The sequence below is a fragment of the Lepus europaeus genome, assembly GCF_033115175.1.
Source record: "Lepus europaeus isolate LE1 chromosome 21 unlocalized genomic scaffold, mLepTim1.pri SUPER_21_unloc_1, whole genome shotgun sequence".
In the NCBI taxonomy this organism is placed as follows: domain Eukaryota; kingdom Metazoa; phylum Chordata; class Mammalia; order Lagomorpha; family Leporidae; genus Lepus; species Lepus europaeus.
In genome coordinates this window covers 33,438-50,773 of record NW_026909005.1, presented here as the reverse complement: position 1 = coordinate 50,773, position 17,336 = coordinate 33,438, and the positions used below count along the sequence as shown (strand labels likewise).

The 17,336-nt window shown below is 45.8% G+C and overlaps 1 protein-coding gene across 1 annotated transcript; it reads right to left on the bottom strand.

The window, feature by feature from the left end:
• Nucleotides 1–14,736: 14,736 nt before the first annotated feature.
• On the bottom strand, nucleotides 14,737–16,620 carry LOC133754316 (serine/threonine-protein kinase MARK2-like). Its single transcript, XM_062184779.1, has one exon. It carries the CDS (start codon nucleotides 16,618–16,620, stop codon nucleotides 14,737–14,739), a length of 1,884 nt encoding a protein of 627 aa, XP_062040763.1.
• Nucleotides 16,621–17,336: the final 716 nt, after the last annotated feature.

Genomic DNA, 17,336 nt, shown 5'->3' with positions numbered 1-17,336 from the left:
CAGGGCTCTTCATAGCTGACTTCTGCTGAAGCCCAGGCTTGCCACATTGAAAGCCACTGCAGTGGACTGACCTGTTGGGTTTAGACTCCACTTTTAAACATTCCTCTAGAAAGAAAATATGTCCTTAATATACAGTTGTCATAGTTTAAGTCACATAACGTGCAAACATGTCACAGGAAGACTAGCACAGGATTTTACTTTCCCTGCCAGAAGATTGTCTGCCGTCTTCCTTCTGGTTGCCATTGCAAAGTCTGTGAGGGAATCACAGGTTTTGCTCATGTGTTTCCTAGCAGAGAAGTAGGTGAGGGCGGTGCTTATGGATTAAAGGATCTCACCAGCATGCTTCAAAGTGTTTTAGACGGTTGAATCCTGTGCTGCAGTCTCTCTAATGGAGGGACCGATCATGATGACGAGCAGCAGTGCCAGGTAAACCGTGTGAGTATGGGCTGTAGTTTATACAGTGGGAACAAACCTTAGTCATTCAAGTATATTGCTGTTCATACTACATTTACCGGGATGATCCCTTTAAAATATTAACATAATAGCACTGTGAAAAAATTCCCTTATGTAGTCACAGGAAAATTACAATTTTTAAACTGCACTTTACAATATGGTACAAATATTTTATACTGCACACTTATCTTCAAATCTCTGGCATTCTAAAATTGGTAAGAGAGATGACATTATTTCTTTACTGACAAAGTGATTTTCTTTTTATTGAAAATATTTATGAATATTTTAGGAACGGTCGATCCTTCACCTATTTTATTGGTATTTAAATTCTTTCTGCTTATTTTGATGCTATCTTAGATGAAATAGTGTTCATGCAATTTAAAAAAAATTAGAATGTATTTTCAAAATTTGTTTTAATTTTACATTTTTGTCTTCAATGGCATTACATTTTGGCCTGTTTTTCAGTAAAATATATAAACAGCTAAGTAATGAAGGGAAGTAGTCTTCAGTATGATGTGTGCCGCACTACCATTTATATGGAATGGGTGCACAAAGACAGTGCTAGGGGGCTATGCTAGAAGATTTGTGAAAATCGGTGAAACTGCACCTATAATTGTGTTCTTAGTGTCTCTAAGCCACAATTCTAATGTATTGAACTTGATCAATGAATGTGTTTACTATGATCATAGTTTGGGTTAAATATCTAAATAATATCTGTAGGATTTTTATGTGTTTGGGATTTATAGCATTGATGGGGGCTATTCTTAGATGACAAGGGTTATTGTCAATGTGTTATTTGTGTTTTAATAGAATAATTTCAAATGAGAAACTAATTTTATAGGTAATATTTAGAGAATTCTATAATTGTATATTCCACAAACTATTAAAAATATTTTTGTATTGGAGCTTTTTTACATTGTTTTATCTTGCAACAGACACTTGGTAGTTTCAAAAGAACTCTTTCATTCAATAAATGCTTCATGTTATGGACCAGAAACTACAAGATGCTTTATGGATTCACAGAAAAGACACAGTTTTTGTTGAAAGACACATAAACATTGGAAATGGAAAATGTGAATTATCTTCTACAAATATTGCTTCTTTTAATTATTTGAACAAAATCTTGGATTCAACCTAGAGCACAGATACAAATTGACTAAGAATAATTACTATATATACTATAATTTGACAACTGAAGAAGTGGACCAGTGGGTGATGGTGAAAACTGGTGAGTTCATGGACATGAAGAGTCTCCTTGGGACAAGGATGCTGGTGGCCTGTCCTGAGCAGAGACACTGGAAGTGCAGTCCATGGAGACACTGGACACTGTGTGCTCAGTTTCTGGGCAAGCTGTGAGCTCACAGGAAGTCAGCACAAGGAGGACCGTGAGGGAATGATGTGGAATTGCCAGGCAGGAGTGTAGTGAGATCCAAGACTAAGCACAGGTTAGGTGAGGCCTGAATGACTGTCCTGGCAGGAGCAGGGCTGGGAGGCTTCAGGCTCCTCTGTGTGGGAGGAGCTGTGTCACTTCTTTAACCCTGGTGGCCACATGCCCTGGCCAGGCCAGCAATGGTGTGGGGGTATCACAGCATGAATCAGGGTTAAGGAGCAGGGGGTGGGACCCTGTGGGGCCTCAGGAGGGTAGGGCAGGCTGCAGGGACATGTTCACCATGACTTTGCACTATTTAGTCTCCAATGATGAGGACCGATGGCAGAGGAGGGGATGACAGATGGGAGATGCCCCTGTATGACCCGCTGAGTGACAGAAGCAATGTCCCTGAAGTGAGTTCTCCCATCTTTCTTCTTGTATGGCCTGATCAGCAGCACCTGGTAACCCAGCTGCCTGAGACCTTGGGAAGTGGTTCATCCTTGGAGCCCCTGAATGTGGTGATGTCTGGGGTGGGGTATGGATCCCTGCTCTGCAGAGCACACCCAGCACCACACCACACTCACCTCCTCCAGCCAGGGCCCAGCTTCCTCACAGGACCATGCCTTTGGCCTCCCTCCATCCTCATCTCAGGAAAGACCAGACAAGGGTGGTGAGGAGACTGGTGAATACAACAGCAGCAATGGAACCTGCATAGCTGGGAACACACATGGGCTTGTGCACATGTACATGCACATGCACACACAGGCTCATACTTGTCCCCAGTGGGATATTACAGCTCAGGCCCCCAGGACAGGGAGAGTAGTGAGGAGCTTGGCCACAGCAGGACCCAGGAGGCTCCACAAATCCTGCAAGGCATTCACTGCCCCTGCAGGAGCCAGAGGTAACCATGCCTGGCAGAGGAGCTGGAAGGGGCTTAATGGTGCTGACAGTGAAGGTGTCCCCAGACATGGATGTCCCTCTTCTGGGAGCCCTAGGGATTGTGGGTGCTCCTGACTCCCACATGCTTACTGACACCATCAGCCTCTGTGTGGTCAGCACCAGTGTCAGGGCCTGGTGGTGAAGTCACAGTGACTCAATCCTTAACCTCTTGCCTGTGTCCAGGACAGAGTTCTTGTCTCTCCTGCAGAGAGTCTGGTCCCTGCTGGCTCAAGGTCCCAGGCAGGTGGCAGGCAGCCTGCCTCCCCCTCCCCCTATTCTCTGGACTCTGATACCCAACAGCAACAGCAGCAGCAAGGAGAAGCCAGGAGGAGGGCAAGAGGCACAGCCTGGATCAGCAGTGCTAGGGTAGGCCTGTCGTGTGGCAGGAGGTTGTGGCCACTGGGAGTCCCCAGTTCTGGTCATTGCAAGGGTGGGCAAAGTACGGGGACCTCAGGTAGTTGTATGCCAATTGTGAGGGCACCCATTGCACTCATATTAGTCCAAAATGCAAATGCTCAAAAGTCAATGCAAAATATAATTGTAGAGGGGGAAAAGGAGGATGGAGTATGGCAGGGACCCGGGACCTTGTCCAGCGGATGACAGAGGGCACCGGGACATCTGAGCCCATGACACACCTCCCACACATCTGCCCTTTTCTCTTGATTCCAGGAGAGACCACAGGCCCCACTGCTGGGGGATTCTGATTCCTCAGGGGCTTAGGAACCCTGACCCTGAGACCTACTGATCTAGGAGGGTGCCATTGTGACTGCACTCCATGATGTCACCATTGCCAAGCATTGCTCCTTCCATATTCTACAGCAGTTAGAGGCCACTCCTGTGTCAAGTGACCGGCTGAGCTGGAGTGTGTTTTCTAGGCAGGAAGCAAGTTCAGGAGACGTGGATGGATTCAGGTCCAGGTGAGTGGGACTTGCTCTCTTCATATCATGATGATTTGGGGACAGGTGGTCCCAGCTGTGTGGGCCTGGCCTCTCCTGGCTACTGCAAAGGGCCATGCTGCCTGAGTCTCTCTCTCTCTCTCTCTCTCTCTCTCCTCTCTCTCTCTCTCTATTCCTCTCTCTCTCTCTCTATTCCTCTCTCTCTCTCTCTCCCTCTCTCTCCCTCTCTCTCCCTAGCAAGTTTTCCAGCTTCAAAACATGAAAAATTTAATTCTCTCTCTGAATACTAACAATGGAGATATAGAACCTGAAATTAACTATAGCATTTTCAACTCATCTGAGAAAATGAAATGCTTATGGATAGTATTAACAAACTATGTATAATATTGTACACTATAAATAACAAAATACTGATTTTAAAAACGTGAAGTACATCTAAAGAACTGGAAACCGTACTGTGCCCCATGGATTACAGGATAAATGTAATAAAGGTACTGATTTTCCCAAATTAGTAAATAACTCTAATGCAATTCCATCATTATCCCAGCAAGATTTTTGCAGGTCTAGGTGAACTTATTCTAAAATTCATATGGATAGTTAAGACAGTCTTGAGAGTAGGAAGAACAAAGTGGGAAGATTCACTGCAGTCAATGTCAAGTCTCACTATGTAGAGGCAGTAATCAAGAATTTGACACTAGAAAAAGGACATAGACAGAACAGAGAACCCAAATAGACCACACAAATATGCCAAATTGATTTTTTTTACTGAGTACCACAGGGAATTCAAAAAAGAAAGGATAACTTATTCAAAAAGTGGAGTTTCTCTGCCTCTGTTTCACATCACAGTGCCTGTGTTTGATGCCCGGCTCTGCTCCTCACTCCAGCTTCCTGTTAATGCAGACCCTGGGAGGCAACGCCAAGGGCTCAAGTAATTGGGTTCCTGCCACCCACATGGGAGGCCTGGAATGAGTCCCTGGCTCGCTGCTCAAGCCTGGCCCTGCCCCATCTGTTGCAAGAATTTCAGGAGCCTATCAGTGGATGGAACATATCTTTGTCTTTCCCTCCTGTGCTGTCACTCTGCCTTTCAAATAAATATATAGATCTTTAAAATATCTTTTAAAAGAAAATACAGAACTCCAAGATGAATTTTCACAACAGTTGACCAATGCATAATTTGTGAGTTTATTTAACATTCTATGCAATATTTAGATGTATTTGCATTTCTGATCAACCCAGATCAATTCACATGCCAGATGGTTGGATAAGAAACTTATAACAAATATACTGCATTCCATGGAACATTTGGGATATGATTACACTAAGGGGTCATTCAATGTTTATGTAGCATGCAAATGGAACTGGGCATTTGGGTGTTATTGTTTCAGGTACTTCTGTTTTTTTCTTGGCTAACTCTGGCAGCCCTATCAGGCTAAACTTGGATGTAGGGCCTTCTCTATACCAATTTCACCTATGGCAAATGTCAGACTGTCCTTTTTCCCTCTCTGTAAAGTGGGGGTGATGACTTTTATTTTGCAAGGCTGCAAGCTTGCCAAATCACACAGCTCCACTAGCTGTAGTTGGTGGTAAATGCTTAGCAATCAACATGCGTGTCTGGGGATGATGGTTGGATCACTGAATCTTTTTAAAAAAAGATTATTTACTAAAAATGTAGAGAGAGGGAGAAAGAAGAATTTGGGGGAGGGAGGGAGGGAGGGAGGGAGGGAGAGAGAGAGAGAGAGAGAGGTCTTCCATTGGTTGTTTCACTCCTCAAATGGCTGAAACAGGGCTGAACTAGGCCTGGAGCCAGGAACTCCACTGTGGTCTCCCATGTAGGTGGTAGGGAGCCAAGCACTCAGGCCATACCTCACTGCTCTCCCAGATATACACCAGCTGGATCAGACACAGAGCATCAGAACTTGAAGCAGTGCTCTGACATGGGATGCTGGCATTACAGGTGGTGCTTTAACCTGCTGCTTCACAACAGAAGCCCCTAATTAAACACATCTTGCTTGTTACTGTATCCCTGGGTTAAAGCAAGTGCCTACTAGCAATATTATGGGAAAATTTATTTTTTACTTAAATTTTGCATGTAGGCATTTATTTGAACAGCAGAGTGCCAGCAAGCTTTCATTTGATGGTTCACTATCCAAATACCGGCCACAACCAGGGCTCGGCCAAGCCAAAACCAGGAGCCAAGAACTCTGTCCAGGGATCCAATCACTTGAGCCATCACTGTTGGTTCCCAGGCTGTGTATTGGCAGGAAGCTGGAGTCAAGAGCCAATCCCAAGACTTTACTCAAGCACTCCAGAGTGGGACATGGGCTTTTTAAACTCCAAGTAAACACCTGCCCCGTAGGTAAACCTAAATGGCCTGTGGAGTTGGCAGGGCCAGTGTGATCATACCATGTGTGACATGCCAAGTGATGGAAGTAGAGGAGGCAGATTCAACATCCTGTCTTTGCCTTCACTTTAACCACCCAGCTGGCTTTTCCAGGCTCAACTGGGTGCTCATTTCCTCCACTAACTGAGCTGGGACATTTCCCAGATGCCTCCAGGCCAGTTTTGAGAAGAGATGACAATGTAAGCATAGGTGCAATTGCCTGTATCTGTACTGTTTGCTGAAATTCTTGGAATGAACTTTTGCCAACACCTGCTCAGTGTCAGGGTTTAGGCTTTTTATTATGTTATTCATTTATTATTATTATTACTATAAGAAAGAGAGACATAGATATTTTCCAACTGCTGGCTCAATCTCCAATGCCTGTAAGAGCCAGGCCATGGCAGGCAACACCCAGGAGCCTGGAACTCCATCTTGGTCTCCCACATTGTTGAGCCATCATCTGCTGCTTGCTGGGGTGTGCACTAGCAGGAACCTAGGGTTGGAGGCAGAGCCAGGATTCAAACCAAGGACTCCAATATAGGACATGGAAGTCCCAAGGAGCATCTTAACCTCTAAGCCAAATGCCCACCCCCAAGTTTGTCTCTTACACCACTCTAATGAGAATCAGAGAAGGGAAATGCAAAGGAAAAAGCCTGTGTTTAGAGTGAGAAGGGCCCAGATTCTCAATTTTGCTCCCCTGGTAGTAGCATCTTATCGATGTCAACTCACTTCACCACTGAGCCTCACTCCTCCCATTAAATTAGGTAGAAAACCTATTGGAGGGCACCTTGTTCATAGAGTTTGTTCCTGCTTCTATGGTTTACATGTTTCAGGTGCCACACAGAACATTCTAGGTTCATTCATGGCCTGAATTGTGAAGGCAGGCTCTTAGATAGCCAACGCTGATCCCCACCTCCTGGTACAATCTGTTTTCTAAAAATGTTTGTTGTTCTTTATATGAAAGGCAGAGTCTCTCTCTCTCTCTCTCTCTCTCTCTCTCTCTCTCTCTCTCTAACACACACACAAACACACAAACACATTTGCCATTCACTAGTTCACTCCCCACATAGACACAATGGCTGAAGCTTGGCCAAGATGAAGCCAAGATCCTAGAATTCCATCTGTCTTTCCCACATGGTAGGGGCCCAAGCTCTTTGGCCATCACCTGCTACCTTCCCAGAGTGTGCTTAAATAGGGAACTGCATAGAAAGTGGAGAAAGTGGAGTAGCCAGGACCTGAACTGGCCCTCTGATATGGGATCCTTCTGTCGCAAACAGAACCTTAACCCTGAAGTGGAGTCTAATTTTATTCCAGATCCTTGCCTTCTACTGAGATAAGCATTTGAAGCACAGAAACATGTACAGTACACAAAACGATAACATTTATTTAAGGGGTGATAAAGCAAGGAAACGTGAGTGAGGGTGGGGAGTGGGCCAGAAGGAGAAAACGGATGTGAGAGGAGAAGTGGAGAGAGAGCACCTCAGCATCCGTCTCCCAAGAGCAGGACACACTTCTTCCAGTGCTGGCCGCTTTTGAGGTAGAAGTGTGGTGGCTATTCACATGGTACATGCCCCACCCAGAAGGAAACATGCCCCAGTAAGGGGCAGTTCATTGGGCAAGTAGGATAGAATTACATGGGGCGAGGGCTTGGGACTTGGGACTTCCAGCTCTGTGGCCCTAAGCTAGCTACCTGCCTTATCCCATCTCATCCCCCTGCAGAGATTTCCGACCCTTCATCTTAAGGGGGTGCTGAAGGATGATGATCCGTCTTCTGTAGCTACTTCCTGCTGGCCAGGGGCGCTGTCCCTACCTATCCAGGGTTCGGAAACCTCTCCTTATCTCATCTAATCGATCCATCTCATGAGCTGGGAAATTTTCATCTGTCATGGCCAATCGCTGTTGCCCCGCATGGTCATCATCATTTTGAGATGCTGTCAAATTTGGAAACAGAAAAGTTTGTCAATCAGGATGAACATAATTGGAAAAAAGATAAATTGCAAGTTGAATCCCCTTCAAGATAGGAGTATATTCCACTGTTTCCCAATACATGGGCATTGATAGATTGTGTTTGCCCAGATTATAAAACCTTCTAGCATAGGCATAAAGACTGGTAGTATCCTTTTCAGTGAATATACAACTGTTAAGAGTAGATGCCACAGATTCCATTAATTGCTGCACATGCTCCTGGTTTTGCCAGTATGCATTTTATGGCTAGCTAGTTGTCCATGACTGTCTTAGAGCACCCATGGACTCAAGCAATTGCCATTCAATCTGGCCTGAAGTGTAGGCTCTAGTTTGGCCCACACAATAAGCAGATTTTTAAATAGTTTTCTATGGCCTAGCAGGACCTCCTACTATCATACTACAAGAACTATGGAGTTTTCCTCACAACAGAGCCTCCTGAGAGAATAAACGATAGGTAAAACATGTGTGCCATTAAGTGTAGCAGGTTCGATATGATAAAAGCAAAGATTTTACTCACGCTTTTGCCCTTTGAAGATGTATTCGAGATCATCGATGCATTCACAAGAGTGAGCAGACTTGTTCTCTGTGTGCACCTGTGAAGACTAAAGAGGTAGAACTGAGACCCTTGACAAATGTACCCAGCTTGGGATGCCCTGAATTTGACTTCAGTAGGAGTGCTGAGGAGCACCTGGTAGGATCCCTTTCATTTAGGCTGCAGTGGATCAGAGGAAGAGTCTTTGCTCCAAGTGTCTCTTAAGCCTTGGTCTCCTGGGTACAGGCTGTTCATGACTTTTGGGACCTGGCACTGTGAGAATTTTATTACCACAGTCCATTAGCCTCTTGTACAGGAAAAAGATTAATAATAAACTGTTATCTGATCCTGTATCCCTGAGTCAAAGAGAACGTCAGAGGTGAAGACGACCTTTTTATAGAGCATTTTAGTTAAACAGCCTTAGGTGCCACTTTCATCCTGAGGGCAATAGGTAAGAATTTAAGCCATGTTTCTGAGGTCTCTTGGCAAAGCTTAGCCAGGATTATCTGAAGAATATGATTAGCTTTTTTAGTTTATTTGATGACTAAGGTCTCCAAGGGGCATGGAGATAAGAAAAACCTAAACTACATGCTGAGGTATTGTTTTTATGACAGTATGCAGCCTTTACCCTCCAAATACCCAAGGAACTCCTGGCATTAAACTGCCTCTTCCAGAACAGTGAGAGTCATATATTAATAATCCTCCATTCAGCACATGGCCTTATGACTGAACGCCTACCTCCACTGGCATCCTTCATGTAGCCTGGTTGAGGAGATGATTCTATGACAGGGCTCATGCAGTGAGGATATTTAGTGACCAAAAAGCTCAGGTAGTAAAGCTATTTCTAGAACCTGCTGTGCAGCAGCGACTTTTGCTGCCTTATCTGCTAGCACATTTCCCTGAATAGCATGGCTAGCAGGCTTTCTTGTGTCCTCTGCAGTGAATGACAACCACTTTCTGAAGACTCCAGTGCTACTGAAGGACAGCTAACATCTCTTCTCCTTACTTAATGGGAGAGATCTTTGCAGTCAGGAGGGCTCTTCCTTTCCAAATTGCTCCATGTGCATGGAACCCAAGGAAAACAAACTGGAGCCCATACATATTAACTCATTAGCTCTTCCCTCATTGCAAGGCGCTAGTTAAAGCAGTAAGTTTGGCCTTTTGCAATCAAGTGCTAGTTGGCAATGTCTGAGATTGTATGGCCTGAGGAAGACCCACCATGGCATAACCTGCCTTTTAACTCTGTACTTCATGTAACTACTGCCGTCAGTAAACCACTCGGTATCTCAATTTTCTAGAGGTTTTTGAAACTGTACCCTTAGGAGTGAGTCCACAGGGACGAATGAGGAATCATATACAGCTGAAGTTTCTGTAGAACCTGAGAAGACAAACCTTGTTATGCTTATACATGTGATTCAGATCCCTTGTACTAGTTGTATTGGATACATTACAAAGTTTTTATACCCCAATTTGAGGTTTTCAGTTTTAAGCAGCCTGCCTCCAGGGCTCCCTGTGGGTTGATTTATATCTAAGGGTATCTTCATTGCCCAATGCCCCTGTTAAATTGTCTGAATGAGCATGCCTTACATAATCTGGCCATTTGAAGAATGCTGCTGCTTTCACAAAGGTGCCAACCCACTCGGGAGCAAACACATGTATAATTGGGGCATTTTCCCAGCATCCAACATGAGCTTATGGGATGTCATCTCTGTAAGAAACCGATCTCTAGTGGGGCACTGTTCCAAATGCCAGGAGGAAAAGCTCCTGGGTTGTAAAAATAACACAGCCTAAGCCTGAGGACCAGCTGCTAGAGTTTGTAAGCCCTGAACATTCTCTGGGGCTAGGACCAGCATATCTAGAGCTTGTGACCTCAGGTAGCATTGAAACCCATACCTGGATGTGTATTCCAGGGCAGCAGAAACCAGCATAAAGCTAAGATAAATTGTAGTGCTGCTGACTAGGTACATGGCTTGCACTAGCTATGGGGTCCACTATAGTCAAGTGGGGTCCATTTCCAGCTTCCACTGAAAAACTGAAGCCACACTTGAGCCTTCCATGGTTGGGCAAAGTCCCTCCCTCGGCTCCTGATGAGGAACTCCTGCCTTGTTAGGAAGTACCACCTGCTGACAGGGGGTGTGGCACATATACATTGCACACCTGTTTTGAGGATCACTCCAGTCAGATGAAGAGACGTTTGCTAGCGAAAGGTGAGTTGCTTGGCCCAACTGCCCATCTTAATAGGGAAAACACCATGATTCAAAATCTTAAGACAGAACTTTTCAGCCAGGTGTATTGCATCCAGTAGAAACTAAATGCTGAGTTCCAGGTTTTTCAGCAGCGAGAATGAATTTTAAAAACACTACAAGCTAGAAACACAGATTTTGGGCACATGGCCACAAACTGGCTGACTCTCATCCCGTTTCTCTGTCCAGATCCTCCTTACAAACACATTTCATAGTCACCTTTCATCCTCTACAGCTACGAACTTAGGAAAAAGGTGCCCCCAACTGCATCTTAACAGATGCCTGAGATCAACAGCAGTGAGACTGAGGGAGACACTTTTGAATTTTCACAAGGAGGTAAAAGCTTGGTACAGCTGAGACAGAGACAAATTGAATTTTACTTACCACTGTTGCCTTTTCAGTTCACTGTTGGGCTTTCTCAGACACCTGGCTGGCTCACCCATAAGAAGTGGAGTAAGTGGGGCTGAATGTGTATTCCAGGTCTGTGCCTTCTTTTAGAGAGGCATTCTAAGAACAGGCACATATACACAGCCCAGAATGAGGAAGTTTATTAGAAAGGTGAAAGAACACATTTGCATGGGCATACTGGGGAGTGGCCAGCAGCATAAACAGCTGGGGGAGGGGAATAGGAGTGGTAGCACCTCCTTCTGTCCTGGTCTCCAGCTGAAGAGCTTGTTTTTCCCAGTGTTGCTGGTGTGTGAGGTTGGAAGGAAAGTGGCTACTCACTTGGCCTCTCACCCTCAGATCACAGGGAAAGGAGATGTGTCCCAGGAAGGGTTGTTTGGTGGACAAGTAGGCTAGAACTGCATGGGGCAGGGGCTCAGTGACTTACAGCTCCATGGTCTGAACCTAGCTACCTGCTTTGTCCCATGACTTTTTCAACACCCTACCCTTGAGTTTGTAGGACCTGGGATGTGCTCCTAACAAATATAAAACAGAAAACTATGGGATACAGTTCAGCAAATAATTAAACATTGTGGCAGCCAAATGGGCCGAGCAGCTAGAACACTACTTGGGAGGTCTGCATCCATATCCAAGTGCCTGGACTCTAGACTAAGTTAAGGTTCCCATTCCATCTTCCTGCTCATGTGTGCCCTGGAAGGCATCAGGTGATGGCTCAAATACTTGAGTTCTTTCCACTCCCTTGGGAGACCAGGATGGAGCTCCAAGTTCTGGGCATCAGCCTGGCCCAGCCATGGCTGTTGTGAGCATTTGGGGAGTGAAGCAGAAGATGGAAGGTTCTCTCTCTCTCTCTCCCTCTCTCTCCCTCTCTCTCTGTCTCTGTCTCTCTTTCACTCTCTGCTTCTGCCTCTGTACATTTGCCTTTCAAATTAATAAATATTTTTTAAAAATTAAAAATAAATATCAAGCTGTTTCCTTAATTTCCTTATAACCAAAAAAAGATTTATTGATTTGAAAGGCAAAGTCTGTGGCAGGGAGTGGGAAGAGAGAGACAGAGGCAGAGACAGAGGCAGAGACTCCTCCATCTACTGCTTCACCTCCCAAATGACCAGAACAAACAAGCTGGGCCAGGCCAGAGGCAGGAACTTCTTCTGGGTTTCCCATATAGGTGGCAGGGGCCCAAGTACTTGAGACAACCTTCATGTCTTTCCCAGATGCATTAGCGGGGAGCTGGATTGGAAGTAGAGCAGCTGGAACATGAACTGACTCCAATATGGAGTGTGGGTGTTCCAAGTGGTGACTTAACCTGCTACACCACAAAAGAGAACTGCCACCCAAATTTTTAAACATTGAATTATCAAGTAGTCCATCTAGGTATATATACATCTAGGTGTATATATATCTAGGTATATGACTCCAAGAATTGGAAACAGGGTGGGTGTTGTGGTGCAGCCAATTAAACTGCCACTTGGGAGGTCCACATCCCATACTGGAGTGTCTGGTTCCAGTCTTGGTTAATTTGCTTTCAATTCAGCTTCCTGCTAATACTCATGGGAAGGCAACAGATTTTGGCTCCAGTTCTTGGGCCTCTGTCAACTATGTGGGAGACCTAGATGGAGCGCAGGGCTCCTGGCTTTATCCTGGCCTGCCTTCACTGTTGTGGCCATCTGGGGAGTGAGGCAGAGCTCTCTCTCAGTCACAGTGTCTTTCAAATACATAAGTACATACATAATAAAAGAATTGAAGACAGGGTCTCAAGGAGTAATTTGTACCCATGTTCACAGCAGCATTATTCACATTACCCCAATATGCCAACAACCCATGGGACCATCAAAAGAAAGTGAGTGTGGGAAAACAATGTGGTCCAACTGAACCACGGAGTATTATTCAGCCTTTTAAAGGCAGGATATTCTGACACTTGCTACTGCAGGCATGAACCCTGAGGACTGGATAATACAAGGCAGCCACAGAAAGACAAACACCAAGGGCAGGCAGTTAAGATGCCTGTGTACCCTGTCAGAGTTACTGGGTTTCACTCTTAGCTCTGGCTTCTGACTCCAACTTTCTTCTGTTGCAGACAGGGAAGTAGCAGCTGATGGCTCATAAGATTGGGTTAATTCCATGCACATGAGAGGCCTGAATTGAGTTCCCAGCTCCTGGCTTCAGCCCAGTCCAGTACTTGGCATTACAGGCCTGCAAGGAGTGAACCAGCTGATGGGAGCTCTGCCTGTCTCTCTGCCTCTCAAAGAGCAAATACGATGAAATTTTAAAGAGAGCAAATACTGCATAATGCTTGAGACAGAGTTGTCCTATTCATTGAGACAGGAGTAGACCTGGGGGTGCCAGAGGCTGGGGAGGGGGATGGGGAGTGTTTCATGTGTAGGAGAGGAGTGGTGGTGATGTGAATGCTCTTCATGCCACTACTGCATACTTAAAAAGGGTTAAAATAGTAACATTTGTGTTTTGTATTATTAGCATAATTTAAAAGGTAAGAGAATCCCCCCAATATCTATCAATGTAGACCAAAGTTACTCAATTTGACTATAGCTGCCAATACTAGGCTGGACTTGACAGGGACCCCAGACATCACATACCTAAGTGGGCCACTGGGGCCAGCAGCTGCCAATCATCCCCCAAGCAGCCAGTGGCCCCTGCACACATCCCAAAACAGGATGGGGGACTATTTGAGTATAACCTGAGAGTCCAGTGCATTCATGCTAGAAGGAAGGCTTATCTTCCACACGTACCTGGGGATGGATGCATCCAAGCAGGGTTTCCCTGAGCAAGCACATGGCTGGATTTGTCATCCCAGAAACTCCATCCCAAACATCCAGTAACTAACTGTGTCACAAGGACTTTTCAGAGCCTTCTCCCCAACTTTTTTAGTGGTAACCAGGGCTCAGAATATGGGAGTTACTTGCCCTGTGCTGCACACACCTTGTAGACGTGAAGGCAGGGTTTGTACAGCTCTTGGAAGTCCCAGGGCCTGGTCTCTTTGTTCCTTTTTCTACTTTTTATAGATCGGGGAGATGTTTATGCATACAGTTCTGTAAGTTCTGCTGAATGCACACAGTGTGGCTCTGTCCTCAGAATCCAAATAGAGAAAGGCACCTGAGGCTGGCACTGTGCCCCAGTATGTTATGCCTCTTATAAAGGAGCTTCTATAGTAAGTCCTTATAAATAGATGCATTCCCTACAGCGTTTCAATGTCAGGTTTCTGTTTTTCTGATGGCTAGAAAATGGTCATGGGTGTTAACCAATAAAAGTGTTATTCTGCTGACTACTTGAACCATGTGACAACTGAGAAATGTACTGACCTGACACTGAAATGAGGTTTTGCTCACCTGATCAGCTGCTAAGCACATGAGACACAGGACCTGGTGGTGTGGTCTGGTCTGACGCCTGATCCTAGTTCCTCCTATGAGACCCATTGCCTTCACTCCCTGCCTGTTATTTCTTACTGCCTCCCCACAATCCTTCCTCCCAGACAGGGATCATAACTTCCTCTTGGGCATTTCCAGTGCATGAAGCTATGGGGCCACCTTTCTCCTCTGAATTCAGAGGTCTTCCTCTGGGTCTGGCAGGATACAGCACACCCGCAGAAGGCAGTTCAGGATCCTCCTGCAGACCCCCCAGCGGCCCTTGCTCTTGGCAGCTTTAGCAGGCGAGGTCCCCGCCTCCTCGTCCTGTTGGTTTTCTGGGAGGCTCTCATTCTCTGCCACTCCCTGGGAACAGCTCCTGTCTGCTAAGTAGCCCTCACTGCTGCTGGAGCTGAGAGTGGATATGGAGGACACAGGGCTGTTGTACCTGAGGACTGGCCAGGGAATGTAGGTCTTCCTCCTTATCCCAGGTTGGGGACCATCTGTCCTCTCAGCCTCACTGCTGGTGACGCTGATAGTGGCTATGGAGGACAAGGAGCTGTTGTAGCTGAGGACTGGCCCAGGAATGTAGGTCGTCCTCCTTATGACAGGGTGGGGACTATCTGACCTGCAGGTCTCATTGCTGCTGGTGCTGAGAGTGGACACAGAGGACACAGCGCTGTTGTACCTGAGGACTGGGTGAGGAGTGTGGATCATCATCATGCCAGGTGGGGAACCGTCCATCCTGCAGGCTCCATGGCAGGCATTTAGCCCTGACGACTGGTCACCTTCAGGCAGCACTGGGGACATGGTGCTGGCTTGGAGACTAGGTGTCAGGGAGGCTGCTTTATGGCTCAGCTGAAAGCCCAGCTCCACCAGGTAGTTTTGGGCCTCAGCATCCTCCAGAGATGCTAGAAGCTCCACTTCAGTGAGCTCAGGTCTTGCTGCTCCACTGAAGCCCTCCTGGGATTTCCCCCAGCTCACAGCAGGGCACCAGCAGCCATCCTCCTCCTCACGGTCCAGCTGGAAGAGGCCTGAGAGGTATTTTGGACCTTCAGTAACATGTGAAGGACCTGGGAGCCCCATGTACATTTCACTTACTTCTCCTCTGAGGGAAGCCTTTAGCTGGGCTTGTCCCCACAGGGGGCCGTCCTGTTCTCTGAGGCCCTCCTGAGAGCTCAGGCTCTCCACACTTCCACTGAGGTCCTCGTCCTCGGTTGAACTCAGAGAGTGTTCGGCTGCGTCTTCACTCAGTTTGGGCCCTTTCTGCTCCATGCGGAGCCACTTGTGGCCCATAGCATCTGCCACCGTGGGCCTCTCAGCAGGGTCACAGGTCATCAGCCAGTCCAGCAGCTGCTCCAGTTCTCCGCTTATAGAGGAGGGGATTACGTAAGAGCCAGCCAGGATGGCTTCCTTCAGGCACACAAAGCTCTCTCCTTCAAAGGGTAGCCACCCTTTCACCATGGTGTATAGGAGCACACCCAGGCTCCACACGTTGGCCTTATATCCATCGAATTCTTTTCCTAAGAATTCTTCCGGGGTACAGTATTCAAAGCTGCCACACAATGAATTGAGTTGTTGGCCTTCAGTCAGCCTCTTGCTTAAGCCAAAGTCAATTAGTTTAATGCACATGTTTCTGTCCACAAGGAGATTTTCTAATTTTATATCTCTGTGGACAACATGCTGCTTATGGCAGTACTCCATAGCTTCTAGGGTCTGACTGAAATACCAACACGCTTCTTGTTCCTGAAGGTGGCCGCGCACTGCCACTAACTTTCCAAGGTCCCCCACACTAATATACTCCATGAACAGGTAGGCTTTTTCTGCAGTGTAGTCTACCTGCATTAGTTTCACAATGTGAGGGTGATGCAGAGAATTCATAATCTCTGCTTCTACCCTTGCCTGTGGGGATTCAGAGGAATCCCCGAGCCCTCTGGCAATGATCTTCACAGCCAACATGGTCCCACTCTCCATATGGCGGGCCAGCTTCACCTTGCCGAAGCTGCCCTTGCCAAGTGTTCTGAGGACCTCATATCCCCGGAACACCTCCTCCTCTGTGTGGGAGGATCTGTCACCACTCATTGTGGAGGTATCTTTTTGTCTAGTGTACTGGGAGTAACACTGGCTAGTCTCCTACAGCACCTACGGTGACCTGGCAATCCAATGAGAAAGAAACAAATAAATAAGTCAATATGCTAATACTACTAACAGGTAACACTACATTTACTATACTACAGACTAATTCTATTCACTATACGCATATTACTAATATAACAAGAAAAAGAGAAAAAGAAAAGATATTTAAATTAAATACACAGAGATAAAAAGAAAAAAAAATGAGTTGGGGAGGAAAACTAACAATAAAAAATTTAAAAAATTAAAGCTCTTAAAGAACAAATAGACAAAAAATAACTGTATATGAACTTCACTGTACTAATCAATAAGACCAATTCTAATTCACTATGTGATTTTATGAAAACAACAAGAGAAATCAAAAAACAAATGAAATTTTTAAATAAAATACACACATAAAAAAACCAAAATTTGTGGGGAATGGGGAAGAAAAGAGGGAAAACAAAATTTAAAAAAAGAATAAAAGAAACAGCACTAAAAAGAACAGACAAAACTGCAGAGCCAAAGTGACTCTATTTTGTTTCTTTTTTTTTTTTTTGACAGGCAGAGTGGATAGTGAGAGAGAGAGACAGATAGAAAGGTCTTCCTTTTTGCTGTTGGTTCACCCTCCAATGGCCGCCGCGGCCGGCACATATCGCTGATCCAAAGCCAGGAGCCAGGTGCTT

What these genes read in the sequence shown, in the direction of transcription:
- LOC133754316 (XM_062184779.1), bottom strand. Translation starts at nt 16,620, where the DNA reads ATGAGTGGTGACAGATCCTCCCACACAGAGGAGGAGGTGTTCCGGGGA.